General features: G+C 33.7%; 1 protein-coding gene across 2 annotated transcripts in view; it reads right to left on the bottom strand.

The window, feature by feature from the left end:
* Window positions 1-1,972, bottom strand: part of LOC147396494 (C2 domain-containing protein / GRAM domain-containing protein) — a 90,244-nt gene extending 88,272 nt beyond the window's left edge. The window contains exon 1 of one of the 2 annotated variants that reach the window (XM_086451098.1): window positions 1,598-1,972. In XM_086451098.1, the coding sequence (XP_086307224.1) occupies window positions 1,598-1,924 (327 nt within the window). In that variant the 5' untranslated portion in view covers window positions 1,925-1,972. The remainder of the gene's footprint in view (window positions 1-1,597) is intronic. The other variant, XM_086451099.1, reaches the window with a different exon arrangement.
* Between the last annotated feature and the right edge of the window lie 18,466 nt (window positions 1,973-20,438).

The raw sequence follows: 20,438 nt of genomic DNA, 5'->3' as shown, positions 1-20,438 counted from the left end.
CCTAGGACATAGATACCGACTCCGATGAGAAGATAGCAGTAGAAAGGAGTGCTTGATCAGTAGTCAACTAAGAGACAACATGAGCTAAGGATCGGTCAAACAGTTAACACTGCTGATTAGGATCATGAAGTGCATAGTAACGAGCCTTCACGTAACCCAACTTTCCACAATGATCATATTTATATCGTTGACATAGAGACAGATTTGCTGGAAGGCTGTGGAGATGGTATGTGAGCAAGTATAACAGAGTGGTCTCATCAACTAAGACATACAAATACGCAGTCTATAGAGACAGAAAGGGATCCATACCTAATAAATGAACTCTTGCATACTCAAACTCATCCCAAAGCCCAACTAAAAATTGAAAAACTCGAATTTTTATCCAGAATTAAAACATATAATACCTCATCAACAAAATCCTTCTAAGCATAGGATAAGGAGTAGAAGGTCAACTCTTCCCATCGAACACGTAGTTGTGATATATAGGTGGTGACTGAAAGTTACCTTGTGAAAGGCTAAAACTCTCACGCTCTAAATTAAATATCCAGACATTGTTTTGACGTTACGAGTAAATACTCTTTGCGAAATCCAATATCTGTTTTACAGTCTTGGAGAATATGAAACTAACCGTAATGTGTGGTTGCATAGATGTAACTAGCCAAGAACGAACCAAGATGTTGTGATCGTAGCCTCCTCCAAACAAAGGGTCTACAGTGATCGCAACCTCTAAAAGTGGGTTTGCAGTGATTGTAGCCTCCAAACAATGAGTCTGCAGTGATCGCAGCCTCCAAAAGTGGGTCTGCAGTAATCACAGCCTCCAAGAAAGGGGTCTGCAATGATCGCAAGTCCCAAACAGCACTTCTACTATGGTCGCAAGCCCCAAACAGCACCTCTATTGTTGTCAATACAATTGTTTATTAGTAGTTAAGTAACCAATTTATGTTCTAGTCATTGAAGCTTCTTCTACTATGAAGGTTTTAGACTAAGCACATTTGGAGAGAATAGAAATGGGCTGCAGTATGCAGATTAGTTACCATCTCTAAAAATGTAATTGAATCTTCATGCCTCCTTAATTTCCTGATTGCATTTATACATTATAGGATATAGTTGGCTATTGTAGCAAACTTTGTAGTTGTCTCATGGTTCCCATATAATCACAGCTTACCAACATGAAATAATGTACAAAAGTGATAAATATACTTCAAGTCTTTGGGAAAATCATTTATTCCATAGCTTCTCATGTTTAGTTTATACAATGTGAGCTCTAACTTATATGGGAATTACGTGGGCATTGAAGGTTCAAACAGATGATGAGTCTTTCCCATAAAGGTCAAAACTTCCATGTTTACAATAGGAAAAATTACAAACAGATATTACAAAAAATTCTGCACGATGAACAAAATCCAAACATACACAATTCCACAAAAAAGTTAAAACTGAACATAGCCATCTCTCATCGCCATGACTAAACCAAGTATGAATCAAATTTATAAATAAAATAAATAAAAAATCAATAAATCGATTGATAATCCAACTAAAAAAAAGAAAAAAAAACAAATTTTTCTACGGGGATTAAGAATTCAATGTGATAATTAACCTTGTCTTTATCATCAAGAACGTAACCACTCGAATCATCTCCAAGGGCACAATCATTATCTCCATCATCTATTCCTCCTCCACCTCTAGTAGAGAAAAACGAAAACGCTCCGATCACGAATATGGCTGCAGCGACAGTGATCTTGATCTCCCACCATGACGGGACGAGAAAATCGAAGGCAATATCTGCCATTTCAGTGGCCGTGATTCCTCTGCGTATAAAATCAAAGACGGGGAAATCTAGCGTTTTGGAAACAGAATTACTAGGGTTTTGAAAGTTGAGAAGATCCATGAGAGAAGGGCTGAAGAAAGAAGAACATGCGAGCATTTTCGGAGGGAGAGAGTCAAACGAGGCTAATTATCAATTACGAAGACATCATGTTGAGTTACTAATTTATCCTTATTCTTAGAAGAAGATATCAAATAGTAATAGATGGTTTAATCTTAATGAAAAATTACTTAATTGGCCTTGTGATAGAGAGGGCGGTATTTTAACGACTAAAATGTTTCTTTCTCTATCTTAATGCCCTCACCTCGATAAAACGTGCAACAGAAATAATGGAGATTGACTATTCAAATCATTGGGATCAACAATTCAAATTACTAATTTCTAAAATTTGAATTACCAATATCAATGATTTAAAGGTCAAATGTTGAGATCAATGATTGTAAATAAATCAATCTTGACAATTTGATTTGTTGATCTTAATGACTCATGCTCAAACCTTGAGAGGAATTTGATAATTGTAAAAGTCGATATTGATGATTGGATCAGATGTTTATCCCAATCGCTTAATGATTCAGACATCAATTTTTATACATTGAGTAATCTATCTCACCAGTTGATAGTGGGGTGAGGGTCATTAAGAAAGAACGAGTTTACTTAATGCACTATCAAGTTAAGACAAAAAAATTATGTTGTCTTTAGAAAGAAATTGCAAAATTCATTAAATAATTTTTTAATTGATCTTATTTGCAAAAACTTGACATGAATCTTAGATCAACTCGAACACAAATCTCTACTCTTTGTTTTTATATTGGCATATTCTCTGACTTTAGAGAAAATATCATTCTCTAAACCTAAGCGAACTCCAATGGGTATCACTCTCTAAATCACTATTCATGTCTCTAATTCACTATTCACATAATTAAAAATAATAATAAAGTTATTATTGGCAACCCAACTTTATTTGTTACACCCCAATTTAAATATAAAAAATAAAAATCAACCATTTAAAATAATTAAAAATTAATTTAATAAATTATTATTTATTATTATTATTTTTTTAGATTTCTACATGGGGTGACCGAGAATCTCTTGGTCGACCGAACCTAAGAGTTGCTTATATTTTTTTTATTCTTCATAGATCGATCATTAAGTTGACCTATAAATTCTTGATCGGTCATGAAAGTGCCCTCGGGAAAAAATCCGCGTTATGACACAAATCCCAATGTTTGGGGTCGTCACCTAGTTTATATCTAGGAATCATAAAATGACTCTGAATGGAGTTCAATTCAGTTTACTATAGAGATAATGAGTAAGCGTCAGATTCTGGGTATTAGAATGTGTTAGGCACCAAGCCCACCCAATCAAGATGATCAGTCTCTATTGTGATCCAAGACTATCATATGGTCAATGGAGAGAGACCATAGTCAAAGTATGGTCAAATTATCAACCCTAGGGTGAATTGGGGGAGACTAAGGTCAAACTCAACCTAAAGTCATCTAGGAGAAACTATGGTCAAAGTCAATTTGAAATTAAATTAAATTAAAAAAATCATACCGAGTTAACTCATAAATAAGAAATAAAATAAAATAAATAATGGACAAAAAAGAAGGAAATTTTTTTGTTGTGGTCAGACATGTTATAAGGTTAATTGGGGGAGACTAACGTCAAACTTGACCTAAAGTCATCTAGGAGAAACTATGGTTAAAGTCAATTTGAAAATTAAATTAAATTAAAAAAATCATACCGAGTTAACTCATAAATAAGAAATAGAATAAAATAAATAATGGACAAAAAGAAGGAAAATTTTTGTTGTGGTCGGATATGTTATAAGGTTAATTGGGGGAGACTAAGGTCAAAGTTAACCTAAAGTCATCTAGGAGAGACTATGGTCAAAGTCAATTTGAAAATTAAATTAAATTAAAAAAATCATACCGAGTTAACTCATAATTTAAAAAAAAACATAATTTTTCCTTATCCAATTGCTTTTTCATTATTAAAAAACTTAATATATATTATACCATTTATATAATAAATAAATCAAATAAAATAATATATATTATATTATTTATATAAAAATTTAACTTAAATAATATATATTATATATTATTTCAAATTGGATATTATAGGATTCGAAATGCTAGTATCTAAATTTGTATCCAATAAGGATTCGAATATATAAAACTATCTGAATTTGAATCCGATATCCAAAATTTTTGAATAATATCCGATTTTTCGAATTCAAATTCAAATTTTCAACTATCCATTGACACCCCTATATGGATGGTTATTTTGGTGCTACAAAAAAACTTGATCTTTGAAGCTGCTAACAGTAAGGATGGGTGGTGACCAAATGGTGCTGCTAACATGAGTTTTAATGGTAGAAGGTGGTGTTGGTTCGATTTTGAATGGAGAAGGTGTTGTGCAATATAGAAAAATGAAGTGAAAGAGAGGGTGTTAAAAATCGAATGATGAAGGTCTTTTGGAAGTGGGTTGAAAACAATAATGGAGAAAGATATGTGATGGTGTCAATGGTGGGGGTTGAACCTGAGTTAATACAAGATCTACGAAGGTCTGTAATAAGTGAGGTTTGATAGGTTCATTAATGGTTGTAGCAAGGTGAGGCCTGTTGGGTTCGTTCTAAAGGATGGAAATAATTTTTTGGGTGAGTGAGGAAGAGAGGAAGATGGTCTGTGCTTAATGGCTTTAATGGAGTTTTGGGGTGTAATTGAAAACGAAGGAGGAGAAGAGCTTGGGGGCTGGTACGGCTATGGCAAAAATATGAATGGTTCAAATGAAGAAGATGATGTGAGTTCAATTGAAATGGCTATGGAAGAAGATGGTGATGAGTTGGGGTTTGGTGAGTTGGTTCTGAAAGCGCCCTCAATCCGCGGGGTGCGCGGATCCGCTTTTGACCCTTGAGGTTTGGGAGTCGCCACCTAGTTATTACGGTCTAGGAACCGATCAATGACTCTAAACGGATAAAACTAATCTAAAACCAAAAAAAAAAACTGAATTCGGGGATCATGTTACGGGATTGGAAGGTGTTAGGCACCAATCCCGCCCGGCCAAAGCCGGTCTCTACTAAATTCCCAAGTAAATTACATTGCTAAAACCTAGATAAAAATAGAAAATAAAAAAAAAATACCTTTCCGATGCAAGGACTTTATTCCCTCAGATCTGACAAAAAGAGCTCCTTGTACCGTGCTCCCTTGCTTCGTTCTGCTTCCGGATTTGACTTCGGATCTCCGAGGTAAGGTATCTCCTTATTTTTGAATTTGAACTCTTCAAGTTCGTTGCAGATTTGGGGATGTTTTTAGAAGGCTTTTGGGTGTTTTCTAGACTAAAATTGAAGGAGGGATGTTAGGTAAGGAGTTGGGGCTCCAAAACTAGGGTTTATGGGAGGCTAGGGGAGCTTCTAGACCTACTTCTCTTAGGGTTTATGATTTGATCCGAAAATAGGGTGTGAGCACCTCTATTTATAGATGTTTTTAGGGGTAGATTTGGATAAAGTTAGTGTTTAATTAGAGATCTTTTAATTAGAGTTGTGTTTTAGTTAAAATTATTTTAGGTAGAATTGTGTTTTAATTAGAATTGTTTTAGGTAGAATTGTGTTTTAATTAGAATTGTTTTAGGTAGAATTATTTTTAAGTTAGAACTCTATTAGATAGAGTTATTATTTAATTAGAATTCTATTATGACTTTAGGTCTTATTTGATTGACTTTTAATGTTTTGACTTTGGTCTTAATTGATTGACTTTTAATATCTTGACTTCAGTCTTGCTTAATTGACTTTAATTTTGACTTCAGTCTCACTTGATTGACTTTAATACCTTGACTTTAGTCTTGCTTGATTTACTTTTAATTTTTGGAGAACCCGTTCCATTATTTCTTTAATTCTTTGGACCCCCAAATGGAGGGGTCCTTAAAGAATATCCCACGAACCCTCAACAATTTTGCCTGAGAGTCCGATTAATCGATTTTTAGGTTCAAAATTTTAAATTAATTTCATTAATGTTTCACTTTAATTATTTAATGTTTTATTTATTAATTTCGGAATTTTTTATCATGAAAATTGTGAAATTACCGTTTTGCCCCCAGAGAGGACTTTTCACGTTTTAGGTCAGTTTTTAATGTTCTAGGATGTTTTAGAATCAGTTTTTCGTAAGGAATTCAATGAGAATGTTGGTTTGTGTCATTTATGAAAATTTTTATGTGAAATGGTCGTGAACTTTATGAGGAGCATTTTCGTAATTTTGTCGAATTCTATGAAAATTGACGAAATGATTTATTTGATTTCGATTTGTTGTTTTATGTGTTTGAATGAGTTTTTCTAAGCGTAACGTAGGCTCTAGGATTGTTTTGAGGTTAGGGGTATTTTGGTAATTTGATAGTTTTTAGTGATTTTTTATCGTGAAGCTTCTTTTTGGTTTGCAAGATGATGATTTCTATGTTTCTGGGGTCGTATTTACCTAGCGTAGCGTGGTTTTTAAGGTTTTGTTAGTTTGAGATACCTCATCCGGATTTCTGAAACACATCTGGTAACAAAATAAAGCAATGGAATACACATCCATCATTGGGAATCATTGCGATCGGGTTGACGAGTTGATTAATCAGGCGAGTGCAAAAATGGGGTGTCTACAGGTTCGAATGGAGAAAACGATGGTAAGTTGCAGGTTTGGTGAAATTGGAGAAGACAATAGTGAGTTGCTAGAAAACGAAGATAGAGAAGCCAATGGTGAGTTGCAGGTTTGGTGAAGATGGAGAAGACGATGGTGAGTTACAAGGAAACGAAGATGGAAATGAAATTGGAGAAGACAATGGTGAGTTGCTGGAAAACGAATATGGAAAAGACAATGGTAAGTTGCTGGAAAATGAAGATGGAGAAGGGGGCTTTTTGCGACTATAAGGTGAATTTTTCTCCCTTTCTCTTTCTTCTCTTTTTGATCTTTTTTTATTATTGATTCTCCCTTTGCAACAGGAGGAAGTCAAGTTCCTATGGAACTCTCTCTCTTGGACAAACCTCATAGAGTTGAGTTCCAATGGAACTCTCTCTTCTCTTACATTTTCTCTTTTCCCATCAGTTTATTTTTTAGACTTTTTGTTGTTTCTTGTTGGTCAAGCACAAGGTGAAAACTTGCTTGGCCGAACCATTAGTACAATGATCCGACGTTTCTCACAAGCATCGTAATACTCTCCCTAACTAATTTGATTGGTTGGTTTTCCAATGGTTTAGAATTTTCATGATTGATTGTAGTCGACATTTACTTTATTCAAGTTTGATAGAAAATTGAGTCTAATTAGTTGAAATTTTAATTGATTGTTCGATCATTGGAAATTGTAATTTTTAAATTCGATTGATTGGTTAATTGTATTCAAATTTTGTATCGATTGGTTGATTAATAATTTGTTTAGTGATCGTTTTAATTGGTTCGATTGGTCAAAAATGATCAATTGATTAGTTTAATTTGATGGGTTTGATTAATTGGAGAAAATTTAAATTTGATTTATCAAATGTGGATTTGTGATTGAATTAATCAAATTAACTTAATGATCGATGTTTTAATGTTGAGATTTTCGATTTTCAAGTTTTGATTTTTTGTATTCTATCATTTCATGTGATGATTAATATCCTTCCATGGGATGGAATTCGTCATTTCATGTACAAATTTTACCTGAAAATCCGTCATTTTATATAAGAAAAAATCATCAATTTATGTGATAATTTTTTGTCTTCTTAAACATGAAATCTCTAGAATTTCTCAATATACGTGAATATTTTCGAAAGTTTACTTTGAATCATATTTTCCTAGGATTCGAGATTTCTAGCTAGAGGTCGAATGTCAAGGGGTATTTTGGTTATTTTGTAATTATTTGTAAATTATCCTGTTTTCATCGATTTTAGTCTTTTTAGACTCGAAATCACATTTCGAGAGTAATGACATTACTTTCGAGTCATTTTAGAGGCGTGGGACTCATGAGGGGTATTTTTATCATTTTTTTATTTTTTTTGAATTGTAGTAAACATTTTTATTTAATCATAATATGATTTCTTTTAAATTTAAATGTCTCATTTTCCTAGCATTGCGATGTCTCTAGGTCATCAAAATGTGTAACGATCCTAATCGTACGTAATTTCTACGTCAAGTATAAACGTACGGTGTTCCTAAGCGTGCATAATTACTATGTGAAAGCGCCCTCGATCCGCGGGGTGCGCGGATCCGCTTTTGACCCTTGAGGTTTAGAAGTCACCACCTAGTTGGTAAGGTCTAGGAACCAAACTGACTCTAAAAAAGGCAAACTAATCTACGAAAGAGAAAAAGAGTCCGGGGATCACGTTACGGGGTTGGAAGGTGTTAGGCACCAACTCCGCCCGGTCAAAGCCGGTCTCTACTAACTTCCCAAATAAATCACATTGCTAAAAACCTAGATAAAAATAAAAATAAAATTTTTTATACCTTTTCGATAGCAAGGATTTTGTTCCCTCAGATCTGACAAAAATAGCTTCTTGTACCGTACTCTCTTGCTTTTTTTGTCTCCGAATTTGATTTCGGATCTCCGAGGTAAGGTATCTCCTTATTTTTGGATTTGAACTCTTCAAGTTTGTTGTGAATTTTGGGATGTTTTTGGAAGACTTTTAGGTGTTTTCTAGGCTAAAATTGAAGGAGGGATGTTAGGTAAGGAGTTGGGGCTCCAAAACTAGGGTTTATAGGATGCTATGGGGGCTTCTAGACCTACTTCTCTTAGGGTTTATCATTTGATACGAAAATAGGGTGTGGGCACCTCTATTTATAGATTTTTTTAGGAGTTGATTTGGATAGAGTTAGTATTTAATTAGAGTTCTTTTAATTAGAGTTGTGTTTTAGTTAGACTTGTTTTAGGTAGAATTGTGTTTTAATTAGAATTGTTTTAGGTAGAATTGTTTTTAAGTTAGAACTCTATTTGATTGAGTTATTATTTAATTAAAACTCTATTATGACTTTTGGTCTTATTTGATTGACTTTTAATGTTTTGACTTTAGTCTTAATTGATTGACTTTTAATATCTTGACTTTAGTCTTGTTTAATTGATTTTAATTTTGACTTTAGTCTCACTAGATTGACTTTAATACCTTGACTTCAGTCTTGCTTGATTTACTTTTAATTTTTGGAGAACCCCCCTCCATTATTTCTTTAATTCTTTGGACCCCCAAATGGAGGGATTTTTAAAGAAATATCTCACGAACCCTCAACAATTTTACTTGAAAGCCCGATTGATCGATTTTTTAATTCAAAATTTTAAATTAATTTCATCAATATTTCACTTTAATTATTTAATATTTTATTTTTTAATTTCAGAATTTTTAATTATGAAAATTGTGAAATTATCGTTTTGCCCCCAGAGAGGACTTTTCACGTTTTAAGTCGATTTTTAATGTTCTAGGATGTTTTAGAATCAATTTTTCATAAGGAATTCAATGGAAATATTAGTTTTTGTTATTATGAAATTTTTTGTGTGAAATGGTTGTGAACTTTATGAGGGGCATTTTCCTAATTTCGTCAAATTTTGTTAAAATTAGTGAAATGATTTATTTGATTTCGATTTGTTGTTTTATGTGTTTGAGAGAGTTTTCCTAAGCGTAACGTAGGCTCTAGGGTTGTTTTGAGGTTAGGGGTATTTTGGTAATTTGATCAATTTTTAGTGATTTTTATCGTAAAGCTTCTTTTTGTTTGCAAGAGGATGATTTCTATGTTTCTGGGATCGTATTTTCCTAGCGTAGCGTGGTTTCTAAGGTTTTGTCAGTTTGAGATACCTCATCTGGATTTCTGAAACACATCTGGTAACAAAATAAAGCAATGGAATACACATCCATCATTGGGAATCATTGCGATCAGGTTGACGAGTTGATTAATCAGGCGGATGCAAAAATGGGGTGTCTACACTATGTTGCATGTTCTGAAAATAAAGAGAGAATATGATAGTACTGAGAAAGAAATCAACCTAGGATTGAAAAAATATGAGGGTGACCTCTCACAAGTTTTTTCGACTCTTGTATATATGATACGTTCATCATTATGACTTTACAGCAAATAGATAATGATTTGTCAAATCATGCAATTACAAAAATGGGGTGTCTACAGATGTCTTTCTTTGGCAGAGGGTGTAAACAAACTTATATGGTAAATCTCTTTGATAGATAGTGTGTCATTCGAATGTTAAAGTCAATGACATTCCATTTTATGGCATGATTCGGCAACTTTGTGGAAGCATCTGAATCCTCGAGAGTAAAGTTCTCCTCATACTAAAAATGCCAAGTCCTGGAATGTGAACTCTTACTGACAGAAAACGATAAAAGCATTCTAGACTTCGATAAGATATAAAACAAAGTACAGATATGCTTGTGTAAATTTTTTAGCATTTGATCAAATCCTCGAATGTAAATTCTCCTTAGTCAAAAGTGTTAGATCCTTGAATTTTGAGAGTATCATCCAAGAAACAATAAAGTAAAATTCGATTAAAATTGACTAAAATATAGATAAAATTGAGATAAAATCTGAGCAAAATTCAAATAAATTCGAGAGAAATTAAAAATAAATTGTGTATTAACTGAGCATAATTTGAGAAAATGACTAAGCATAAAATTAAGCATATAAACTGAGAATAATTAAGCATAGAACTAAGCAAGAACTTAGCATTATCAGTGAACTGAGCATAATAAAAGAACTATTTTACTTATTCAGGGCAAAAAGTAAGGAGTTAAAACTTGGAGAGAGTCCTACTTTGCCTCTCTAGGCAGAAGGAGCCAAAATTGAGGGAATCTTATTTTATCTATTCTAAGTTGAAAAGTAAGAAACAAAAAACCGAGATAAATAAAAAACTTTGAAATTTGCAAGTTTCAGGTTGGTATTTTACCTTTCTTTGAACCTTGAGATTTTTAAATTGGCTATCAAGATGGTGAACCCTAACTCGAGTTAACCTTATCATTGGAGTTGTGCAATATGACTAGGAATTTTGGTCCAAAGACAAAAAATGGCCCTAGTTTTAGGGGGGGACCTCATAAAATGAAGCACGTATTTTGTTAGAAAATACCCCTAGTGTAAAAGGAAAATTTTGAACTTCTTAGACTAAGGATGGATGACCTTTCAAACAGATTAAAAGCTAAGATATTTTGAATTATCGAAAGTGAAATAAAGACCGACTTAGATCCCTAGCATTAAAATGAAGATTTTTGAGTTAGGCTTAAAAAATGAAACAAAAAGTATTTCCTTTTGAAACTCATTAAAGATTCTTTTTCCCCTTGAATTCATTCAATGAAGTGAAAAAGTGAATATGTTCAAATACTCATAAATGAGAAACTTAATCATTAGAGTCATCTTTACATGACAAACAAATCGTCATTGTTGCAGGGGATTGGCATAATTAATTTTTTTAATGAAAAAAATCATGGAAGTTTTTTAATTTTTCTAGTTTTAGTTTTTTTCTCTTTTATTTTAGGTTTAAAAGTTTCTTCGTATGTAGGAAACAGATCTTGAAAGCGGGATGAAGAAGAAGATCGAAATTTCTTTAAAACCAATTTAAAAATACATTATGATTAATTTAAGTTTAAATTTTTGATAAATTAGTTTATTAACTTATTATTTATTTTTCTGTGACGTACCTGACTCGACCCCTCGAGTTTGTACATCGAAACTAATGTCGGTGGCTAAAGTCAACTCACCTAAGTCATTCTTTGTCTAAAATGGGAGGTAAGTCCTACTTAACAAACTCATGAATCTATTGCAAGTAAGTTTCTAATTATTTTTTGCTTGTTCCAATTTTCACATCTATTCACTATTTTAGTAAATATGCACTCCTATGGGAAGGACACTCGATAAGATAAGAATCATATTTCATCATTGGTTCCTAGTCTTCTAGGGTTAAATTGAATTACTCAAATCAACCAAATTAATAATTAAAATTCAGTAAACTTGGACCTTAGGACCTTCAAATTCAATATAAGAGTTCTGTTTCGAGTTGTCCCAATTGTTCTTCTTGACCCTAATTAGTGCTTAAGAACAATCTTTCCCTATTATACCTTATTGTACAAGGGGGATAGACTACGTCTATTTTAGACTAGAGGTTATTTAAGAGTACCCATACTATGCATTGCACGCTACCTCTTATTTGGAGATTTGACCGATTGATTTTAGTTTTAGAAAATTAGGTTAGAAGGCTAGATTTACTATTTTTAAATAGTTAGGAGTTGTCTAGATTTAGGCACTTATAATAAGTCAACTAAGTTGTTTGATCCATCTCTATGCGTATTGGTGTATGGTTGGAAGACATAGTCTTGGAGATGATATTCTACCATTAGATCCTAAGATTGAAAAAACTCTCTTTATGATTTGTAAAACCCTAGCTACTACTTTCTTTGAGCAAACCATGGAAAATAATCAAGGTAACCCTGTTGATAGATCAAACATTCTGCTAGCAAAAGGTCAGACCTTATATGAACTATTGGCTCCCACATCGACGTATCTTTCCTCTTGTATAGTTTTGCCTCCAGTCGAGGTAAACAATTTAGAAATAAACCCAGCTACCATCAACATATTACCCAAATTTCACAAGGTAGAGAATGAGCAACCTTATACACATCTCAACAAGTTTTTAATAATCTGTAATATCTTCAAGAAAAATAATTTTGATGACGATAGTGTAAAGTTGCGCCTACTCCTATTTATACTAGACGATCATCCTACTGCATGGTTCTATTCACTCATTCTAGATTCCATCTACGCATGGAATGCATTCTCAAATAGGTTTTTTGACCAAATACTATCCTATGGCAAAAATCGAAAAGATTAGAAAAGCTATTAAAAGTTTCAAGGAAAAACTCGATGAGGAATTCACCCAAGTTTGGGAGAGATTTTGGGATTTAAAAGTTAAGTGCCCACGCTATGGGCTTGAAAAAATGTAGCTAGTACACTCCTTTTATAAGAGATTACCAGCAACATAGAAAACCTTAATTGAGTCCATGCACAAAGAAAAATTCATATACCAAACCCCTAATGAGGCTTATGATTTTTTAGTACCCATAACTAGAGTAGTATAGGTGGAGATTATGATAAAGAGGATTTAAGAACTCAAAGGCTAGGTATCTATGAGGTCAAGTTCAACATTGAATTAAAAAATATCATGGACAATCTCTTTAGTGGAGTTTAGAATTTAACTCAAAAATCGACACCTTTTATATGTCATTTCCAACCAGATTTTAGTTCCAAGAGTCCAAACCCCCCGCTATGAACATCGACTTATATGCATTTTACATGAAAGCATTGAACATACGATCGAGTACTGTCTAAGCTTTTCCGAAATTTAGGCTAAGTAGGCCAATGCCATAAACTCATACAGTACATTTAGGGACCCACGTCTAACTCCTATAGTCAGACGTACCACCATAATACTAGGTATTATCGTAATTTCTCCCATCAACAAAATGATCCTAGTCAAGGGTGGGCTTCCTAGATTCCATAAAAATACCTCCCAAAATCATAAGGGCCCAATTCCTCAACATCAGTCTGAACAGACTCAACAACCCAATCAATATAAAACTCTCGTCCCAAATAGTATGCCTAACTATTCTACCCCCAACATACATCATCAATGAAAGTCATAATAGTTAACATGATGAAGATAATGCAAGACCCAACAAATGAAAATGATGTGAGATCAATATCATCAGACTCAAGACATTGCTAAGTTTGAAGTTTAAATAGAACTGTTGGCACAAACTATAAGGAAAGGAGAGAGGGATCATTTTCCAAGCCTAATGGTACCAATTTTGAGATGCTATGCCAATAAGATAATAACACCCCAGGGTCAGTATGAGGTAAATAGTAACTCCGGCACAGGTCACATGGCCATCCAAGCCATCCACACCATAAGATCTGGACATGTTCAATTTCTTAAAAAGAACAATGAACAAGTTAGTTGTAAAACCCTAAGTTTTTTTTTTCGTATCTCAAAAAAATAATTGAAATTTGAGATTATTTTGAAAGTGGGACTTAGAGTAAAATTTTAAGATTTTTTATGATCAATGAAATCTAACCTCACCATTGGATTCAAAATGCTCAAAAAACATACATTAGCTTATAAGGATACTCAAATGTGAGTCTAAAAAAAAATTGCAAAATCATCAATTTTCAAGTCAGATCGGGTTAAAATAATGATTTTTTACTAGAGTAAATTTTTTTAAAATTTGATCACACCATTGGGTTCGTAACGAAAAATTATAGAAAATAGATTATTTAATCATCATTTTTGGAGCCTAGAGAATCGAATTATTGTCAAAAATGGAAATGATATCAATTTTAGGATACCATTGGGTCAAAAAAGTAAAAAAAAAATTAGAGATATAATTTGTAAAATTGACCATACCATTAGATCCAAAAAGAAAAATTATATAAAATAGAGTATTCACTTATCACTTTTGGAGTCCGGACGATCAAGTTATCGTCAAACGAAACAATATGTAAAATACTGATTTTATCCTGTAATTTATATAAATAATTTTTAAAAAGAAAATCACTATTCATCTTCTTTTTTAACGCATAAAAATCAGTCAAGCGTCTTTTTTAAAAAATCTGATTTTTTCCCAACTTTCAACCTTAGATTCATTGCGACCAAGTTGGCGTAGACTTCTGACAAAGAATGGAAAAACATCCATAATATTGACCTCTACGAAACCCACCCAATTTATTTTCTTTTTCTATTTTCTTTATTCCCATTTCATTGAAAATCAATCATATGAGATATGGGAGTTTCGACTTTTAAACCTCAAATTTCATCTATTTCAAGTCAAAACCGTCCCCTACTATAGAAGAGAGAAAAGACGACGGCATTGAGATTTTCTACCCAAAATCATCCTCGACATTCGTTCCGCCTTGATTTCAGTACTAATCATATCGATTTTCGCTCATGTACTTCAATTTTATCCCATAGAGATTGGTATTGATTCTCAATTTTTATCGGTAATTGTAGATTGTGAAAATTACACTTAGGATTTTCAACGAAAATTTGTAATATGATTAAAAATGTAGAATTTTTTTCGTTATTTCAAATTCATGCTAAGACCTTTATGTTTGATGTTTTTAATTTTATTTTATAACAAATTATACATAAGTAAGGTATTCACCAGGTTTTTTCCATCAGTTGAGTTGTATGCACTGCTCAGACCCCGTTTTGATATAAGTTTTATATAATTTCAATTTAAATGATAAAAATGAATTTTAAAGTGTAAAAAAAAATTAATATTCAATGAACTCATATTAAGTGAATAAATATAAAAAAATGAGTGATGTGTTTAAAAAAGTAAAAGGTGCAAGAATCGAAAAAAGTAAAAAATGAGTGAAACGGTAAATATAAGAATCACCTCTGAGGGGTGATGTTTGCATTTTACATTGTAATACTATGTGTGGGTTGATGAATGTATATCCAAGGTTAACTTACTTTCTATTTTCACGAAGTGACGTGCATATTTATTTACTTTCTACTAATACGAGGCACTAATTTATTTTTCTATACTGTTAGTTATTTTAGGCCGTGTGACTATAATTGCATAGTAAAAAACTAGATATCCGTTCTCAACTCTGTAATGTAATTTCTTATTTTTTTTCAAAAGAAAAACTATATATATAGGGAAATGTTCGGCACTCTATGCTTTACCCTATACTTTACCGTACGTGTTTTGTCCTACATGGGTTAGAAGTTTTGGAATGGGCTGATTTTTGGTTAAGATGATCTCTACAATTAGAAGATCATCCTCACCAAAAATCAGCTCACTCCAAACTTTCTAGCTCCATGTTTACGAGTTGAAAAATGGTGGACCGTCCATTTTTTGTAAATCATTTTTGATAGGGTTAGAAGTTTTGGAATGAGCTGATTTTTAGTGAAGATGATCTCCTCACCATAGAGATCATCCTCATAAAAAATCAGTCTATTCAAAAACTTCTAACCTATGTAGGATGAAACACGTAAGGTAAAGCGTAGAGTAAAGTGTAGGGTGCCGAGCAGGACCCATGTATATAGGGAAATGTTCAGCACCCAACATTTTGCCCAACAATTTGCCCAACATGTTTTGTCCTACTTGGGTTAGAAGTTTTGGAATGGGCTGATTTTTGGTGAGGATGATCTCTATGGTGTAGAGATCATCCTCACCAAAAATCAGCCCATTCCAAAACTTCTAACCCCATGCTTACAAGTTGAAAAATTGTGGACCGTCTATTTTTTGTAAACCATTTGTGATGGGGTTAGAAGTTTTGGAATGGGCTGATTTTTGGCGAAGATGATCTCCTTACCATAGAGATCATCCTCACAAAAAATCAGTTTATTCCAAAACTTCTAACCCATGTAAGACAAAACATGTTTGGCAAATTATTGGTCAAAATGTTGGGTGTCGAATGTGACCTATATATATATATAGTTATTTTGTGAACTGTTAAAGAGCTTGTGAATACTTGAAAAGATAATCTATCATATAATCTGGAGTGATATACTATCTTGAGATGTACGGTAGGGACAACTAAACTCCTACGTGGTATAGGACGCGTATGAGAATGGAGTCACAACTAGAATCTGGGTTTATTCCTCTCTACTTTACCAGTGAACTTATACTGTAAATGTAGTTGTATATGAATGAGGTTGTATATTTAAGAATCACGTGCATGTCTGATAGGCATAGAAGAAGATGATTAGTCAGTAATCACTAACAATTTATAGTAATTGAACGTTTTGATATATCAAAAAGAGACCCATTACTTACGGTCACGTCAAATGGCTAGCCTGAATCGGATAAATGGTCAACTAAGTGTGGTAAGTGCAACGATTGACAACAAAATCAGGAACTGAAAGTCAGTAAAGTATTGTAATATCATGTCCCGATTAGGAGCAATCCAATCGTGAATCTCAACTCTCTAATTTCAGTACTCCACCATTGTGTATTATGTATCTATTGTCTTATTTTGATATATAAAATGAAATATATGTTTAATATTTCCATTTGGTCAATTAGATTTGTATAAAAAGAAAATGCTATAGTGAGTACTACTAATTGATGTAATGTGAGTTTTAAAATATTTAGTTGCTCATCCCTGACTATATGTGCTAGCCAATCATAATTTCTTTTATAAAAATTTACTTATGTTCAAATGATTCAGTATATTAGTTCATTAATGTTAGAAGAGGTTATTGGGAAAAATAATTTGCTTCCCTACTGAGTAACCATTGTTACTCAACTTTTCCTTCTTTTTTTGATTTCAAGGCCTACAGTTGACGAGACGAGGGTAGAATTAGTGAGTGGGGACCATCTAGTGGGTTAGATAAACGACTAGAATCCGTTACCTGATGAGTATTGGGGCTATACCCCCTAGCGGTGTTAGTTCGTCCATGAGTATTATAGATTTTGTATTAAGCGTTAGGACTTTTATTAAAATGAGGAGTTTCAGTAAAATATGTATATTGTTTATCCTTTCACACTCTGATCTATCTTATGTGGCTAGATATATATAGATTTTCACTATTATTCTATTTTTGTATGTATATACATGATATTATGGATTTTATTTATCAGGTGAAACAAGTTGAATACCTTGTGTAGACACCCCAATTTGAACGGACCCATACTCGAAAGGGCCCAAAAATACAGATTTTTCAAAAAAATGGGCCAACGGGCCTCAAGGGCCCAAGTCATTGAAAAGTGACATTTTGATCGAACCAAGGCCCCTAAGACCTCTCAATGGTCTAAGAGGCCTACCAAAAGGAATCGACCTACCCTACGCTTTCCCAATATTTACTGCACCATTCCCGAAATAAAAAATAATAAATTCTCAATAAAATTTACCGATGGACTTTAAAAAGTCTGATTTGCCAACACGTGGCATTTTTATCAAACCAATGATTTCAAAAATCACAAAAAAATAAATAAAATTAAAAAACGAGACTTGGGACACCTACCACACCTATCCCTTCACCGCTCCATCTCCGAATTCGAAAAAAACCTAAGCCTACCTAAGGCCCATAAACCCTCAATTCTTCAAAATCTATCTTCCTCATCTTAACCCTAACCTAAACCTAATCCCACACCACCTAAAATCTAAAACCAACCTACACCCTCAAAATCCATTCCAAAATAACCCTCAATCAATGCCTAAAACCCAAAACCATTTCTAAAACCCAAGCTCAATACTACAAATGCCACAAATCATTAATCATATCCAATTCATTATCCAACCCATAAGCCTAACCCATAACCATAACCCACATCAACCAATCACGCTTTTATCATCAAAAGATGACACATGTCATCACCCCATCTCACCTCCCTCACCCAACTACCTACCCCATTAATTTTATTTAAACCTTATCTACCCACACATCAACCCATCACCTTTTCTCTCAAATCAAACACATCTACCCACACCCCTAACCTATACCTCCCCTAATCTACCCTCATCATTTCCTACAAAACCCACATCTATAACCTAAACATACACCATCCTCTCAAGTCAAACACTCAACCTCTCCCATCAACCTATCTCAACCCTTCATTTCCACCCACTTTGACACATGGCATCATCTCCCTCACCCTCCTAAAATATTATCAACCACCTCTTTAAATCCTCCATTCTCTTAAATCAAATACCATTTAATCACAACTACCATCTTAAACTCACCTCACCAAACACTCCACAAAAATAAGTTGGGTAGGATCCAAACCATTTAGGTCAAAACTCACCCATTTAACCCCCTCCCTAAATACCCTCATATCTCCTCCAAATTACATCCACTCCTCTCTCAAAGTCATAACCATTCTACCATTTCTCTTCATTTTACCCTATTATATCCCCAAAATAACTCCTCAATATCTATAAATACCCTCATCATCTTCCCAAAAATGGCCCCCAACTTTCACTACAAAATTTCTTCCCGACTTTCTCTCTACTGACAATTATCACCCTTCTCACTAAGAAAAATCTTATCAATTCCCTCACACTAATCCTCCCCAAGTCTCACAAAAAAAAATCACATACTACACTCATCTCTCTCATCATCTCTTCTCTACTCCTTCAACCAAAAAAGAGTTGTATTTTCTTAAAATACTAAGGACTCAAGAAGACTCAAAGAAGAAGAATAAAAGAAGAAAGAAGATACAAGATGGGTGCAACAAAAATAATCCCCATCTTTTCTACACCCTCTCCCCCTCCCTCTTCTATCGTCCCCCTCCTCTTTTCTCAAGGCAAAGGTTTATAAGGATCATCCCCTTCAATGGGATGATCGTATAATCAAGCCAAAAATAAATCCCTATTTAGGGTACAAATGCACAACACGTGGCACTTTATTTTTCGTATTTTTTAAATCAAAATGACCGAGTTGAGTTGAGGTTACCACTATTTAGTGGGGAGAAAAGGGTGCCGAACACCTTCCATTTTCTCCAATCGAGCCGCTTATCCCGAATCTGAAGGTTCAATTAGTTCATATCCATCGAGAGTTACTAAATGCCAAAAATTTCACATTTTCTAAAAAATGCACATCGGGTGACCATTCACACCCTCTTACAAAAATGAATGGTGGCGACTCCAAACCATTGTAGATGTGGTCATTGTAATGACGAAATCACGTGTCTACACCTTGGAATGCTAACATAAATAGAGGAGATTATGCTAAAATTTCGAGGCGCCATCTAATGCCTCGAGATCTGACATGGGGTTTTGTGTGGCTGTTTCGGGGGACGACTCATTAGTGACCCCATTGATATATAGGGACCCAAGGCCCTTGAAGAAGAAAATTAGAAGAAAGGCAAGGAACCACAATGTGTGTCATTAGGCCCTACATATGTGCCCAAGGCATCCTTCCCTCAGTACCTTCAAGATAATAGGAAGGTAAACAATTCGGGAAAATCTTAGAAGTTTTCAAAAATGTCCAGATCAACATCATTTTGTTAGATGCTTGAAAGCACCCTAGCTCCACGGGTTGGAGTCGCCACCTATCTTATGGTCTATAAACCAGAACATGACTCAAAATCAATCAAAAGTTCTAAACTACGAAAAGAAAGAGTCTGGGGATCACGTTACGGGATTGGATGGTGTTAGGCATCAATTTTGCCCGACGAACACCAATCTTTACTATACCCAAAAATATTATATTATGAAAAATGACCTAAAAATAATAAAATAAATAAATAACTAGTTTACCTAGATGATTACGACGGTTAATTCCATCAAACCTGGTGGAGTACGTTCCTCGTATGAGTCTTCTTACTTATGTCTCCGTCATTAGACCTGTTTTCGATCTCCGAGATAAGGTATTCTCCTCGTAGATTTAAATATTTTTCTGGATGTTCTAGGTGTTTTGAAGGTTTCTAGATTTTTTTGAGGATTTCTATATGTTTTTTGAGTAAAAATGGGGTTTAGGTGTTAGGTAGGGACTTGAGTCTTCAGATTTAGAATTTTGGGAAGACTGAGAAGAGTTTTTGGCCTCTCTTTTCTAGGATTTTTCTTTACCTACAATATTAAGTTGTGGAGACTCCTTTTTATAGAATTTTTTTGGATGTTTTTCAGTTTGACTAGGTCTCTTTAAGATAAGGGCAAGTTTAATTAGATAT

This window comes from Akebia trifoliata, chromosome 8 (genome assembly GCF_017979445.1).
Source record: "Akebia trifoliata isolate Shusen 1 chromosome 8, ASM1797944v1, whole genome shotgun sequence".
Taxonomy (NCBI): Eukaryota; Viridiplantae; Streptophyta; class Magnoliopsida; order Ranunculales; family Lardizabalaceae; genus Akebia; species Akebia trifoliata.
The sequence above is the reverse complement of the archived record's forward strand: the minus strand, read 5'-3'. Positions and strand labels throughout refer to the sequence as shown.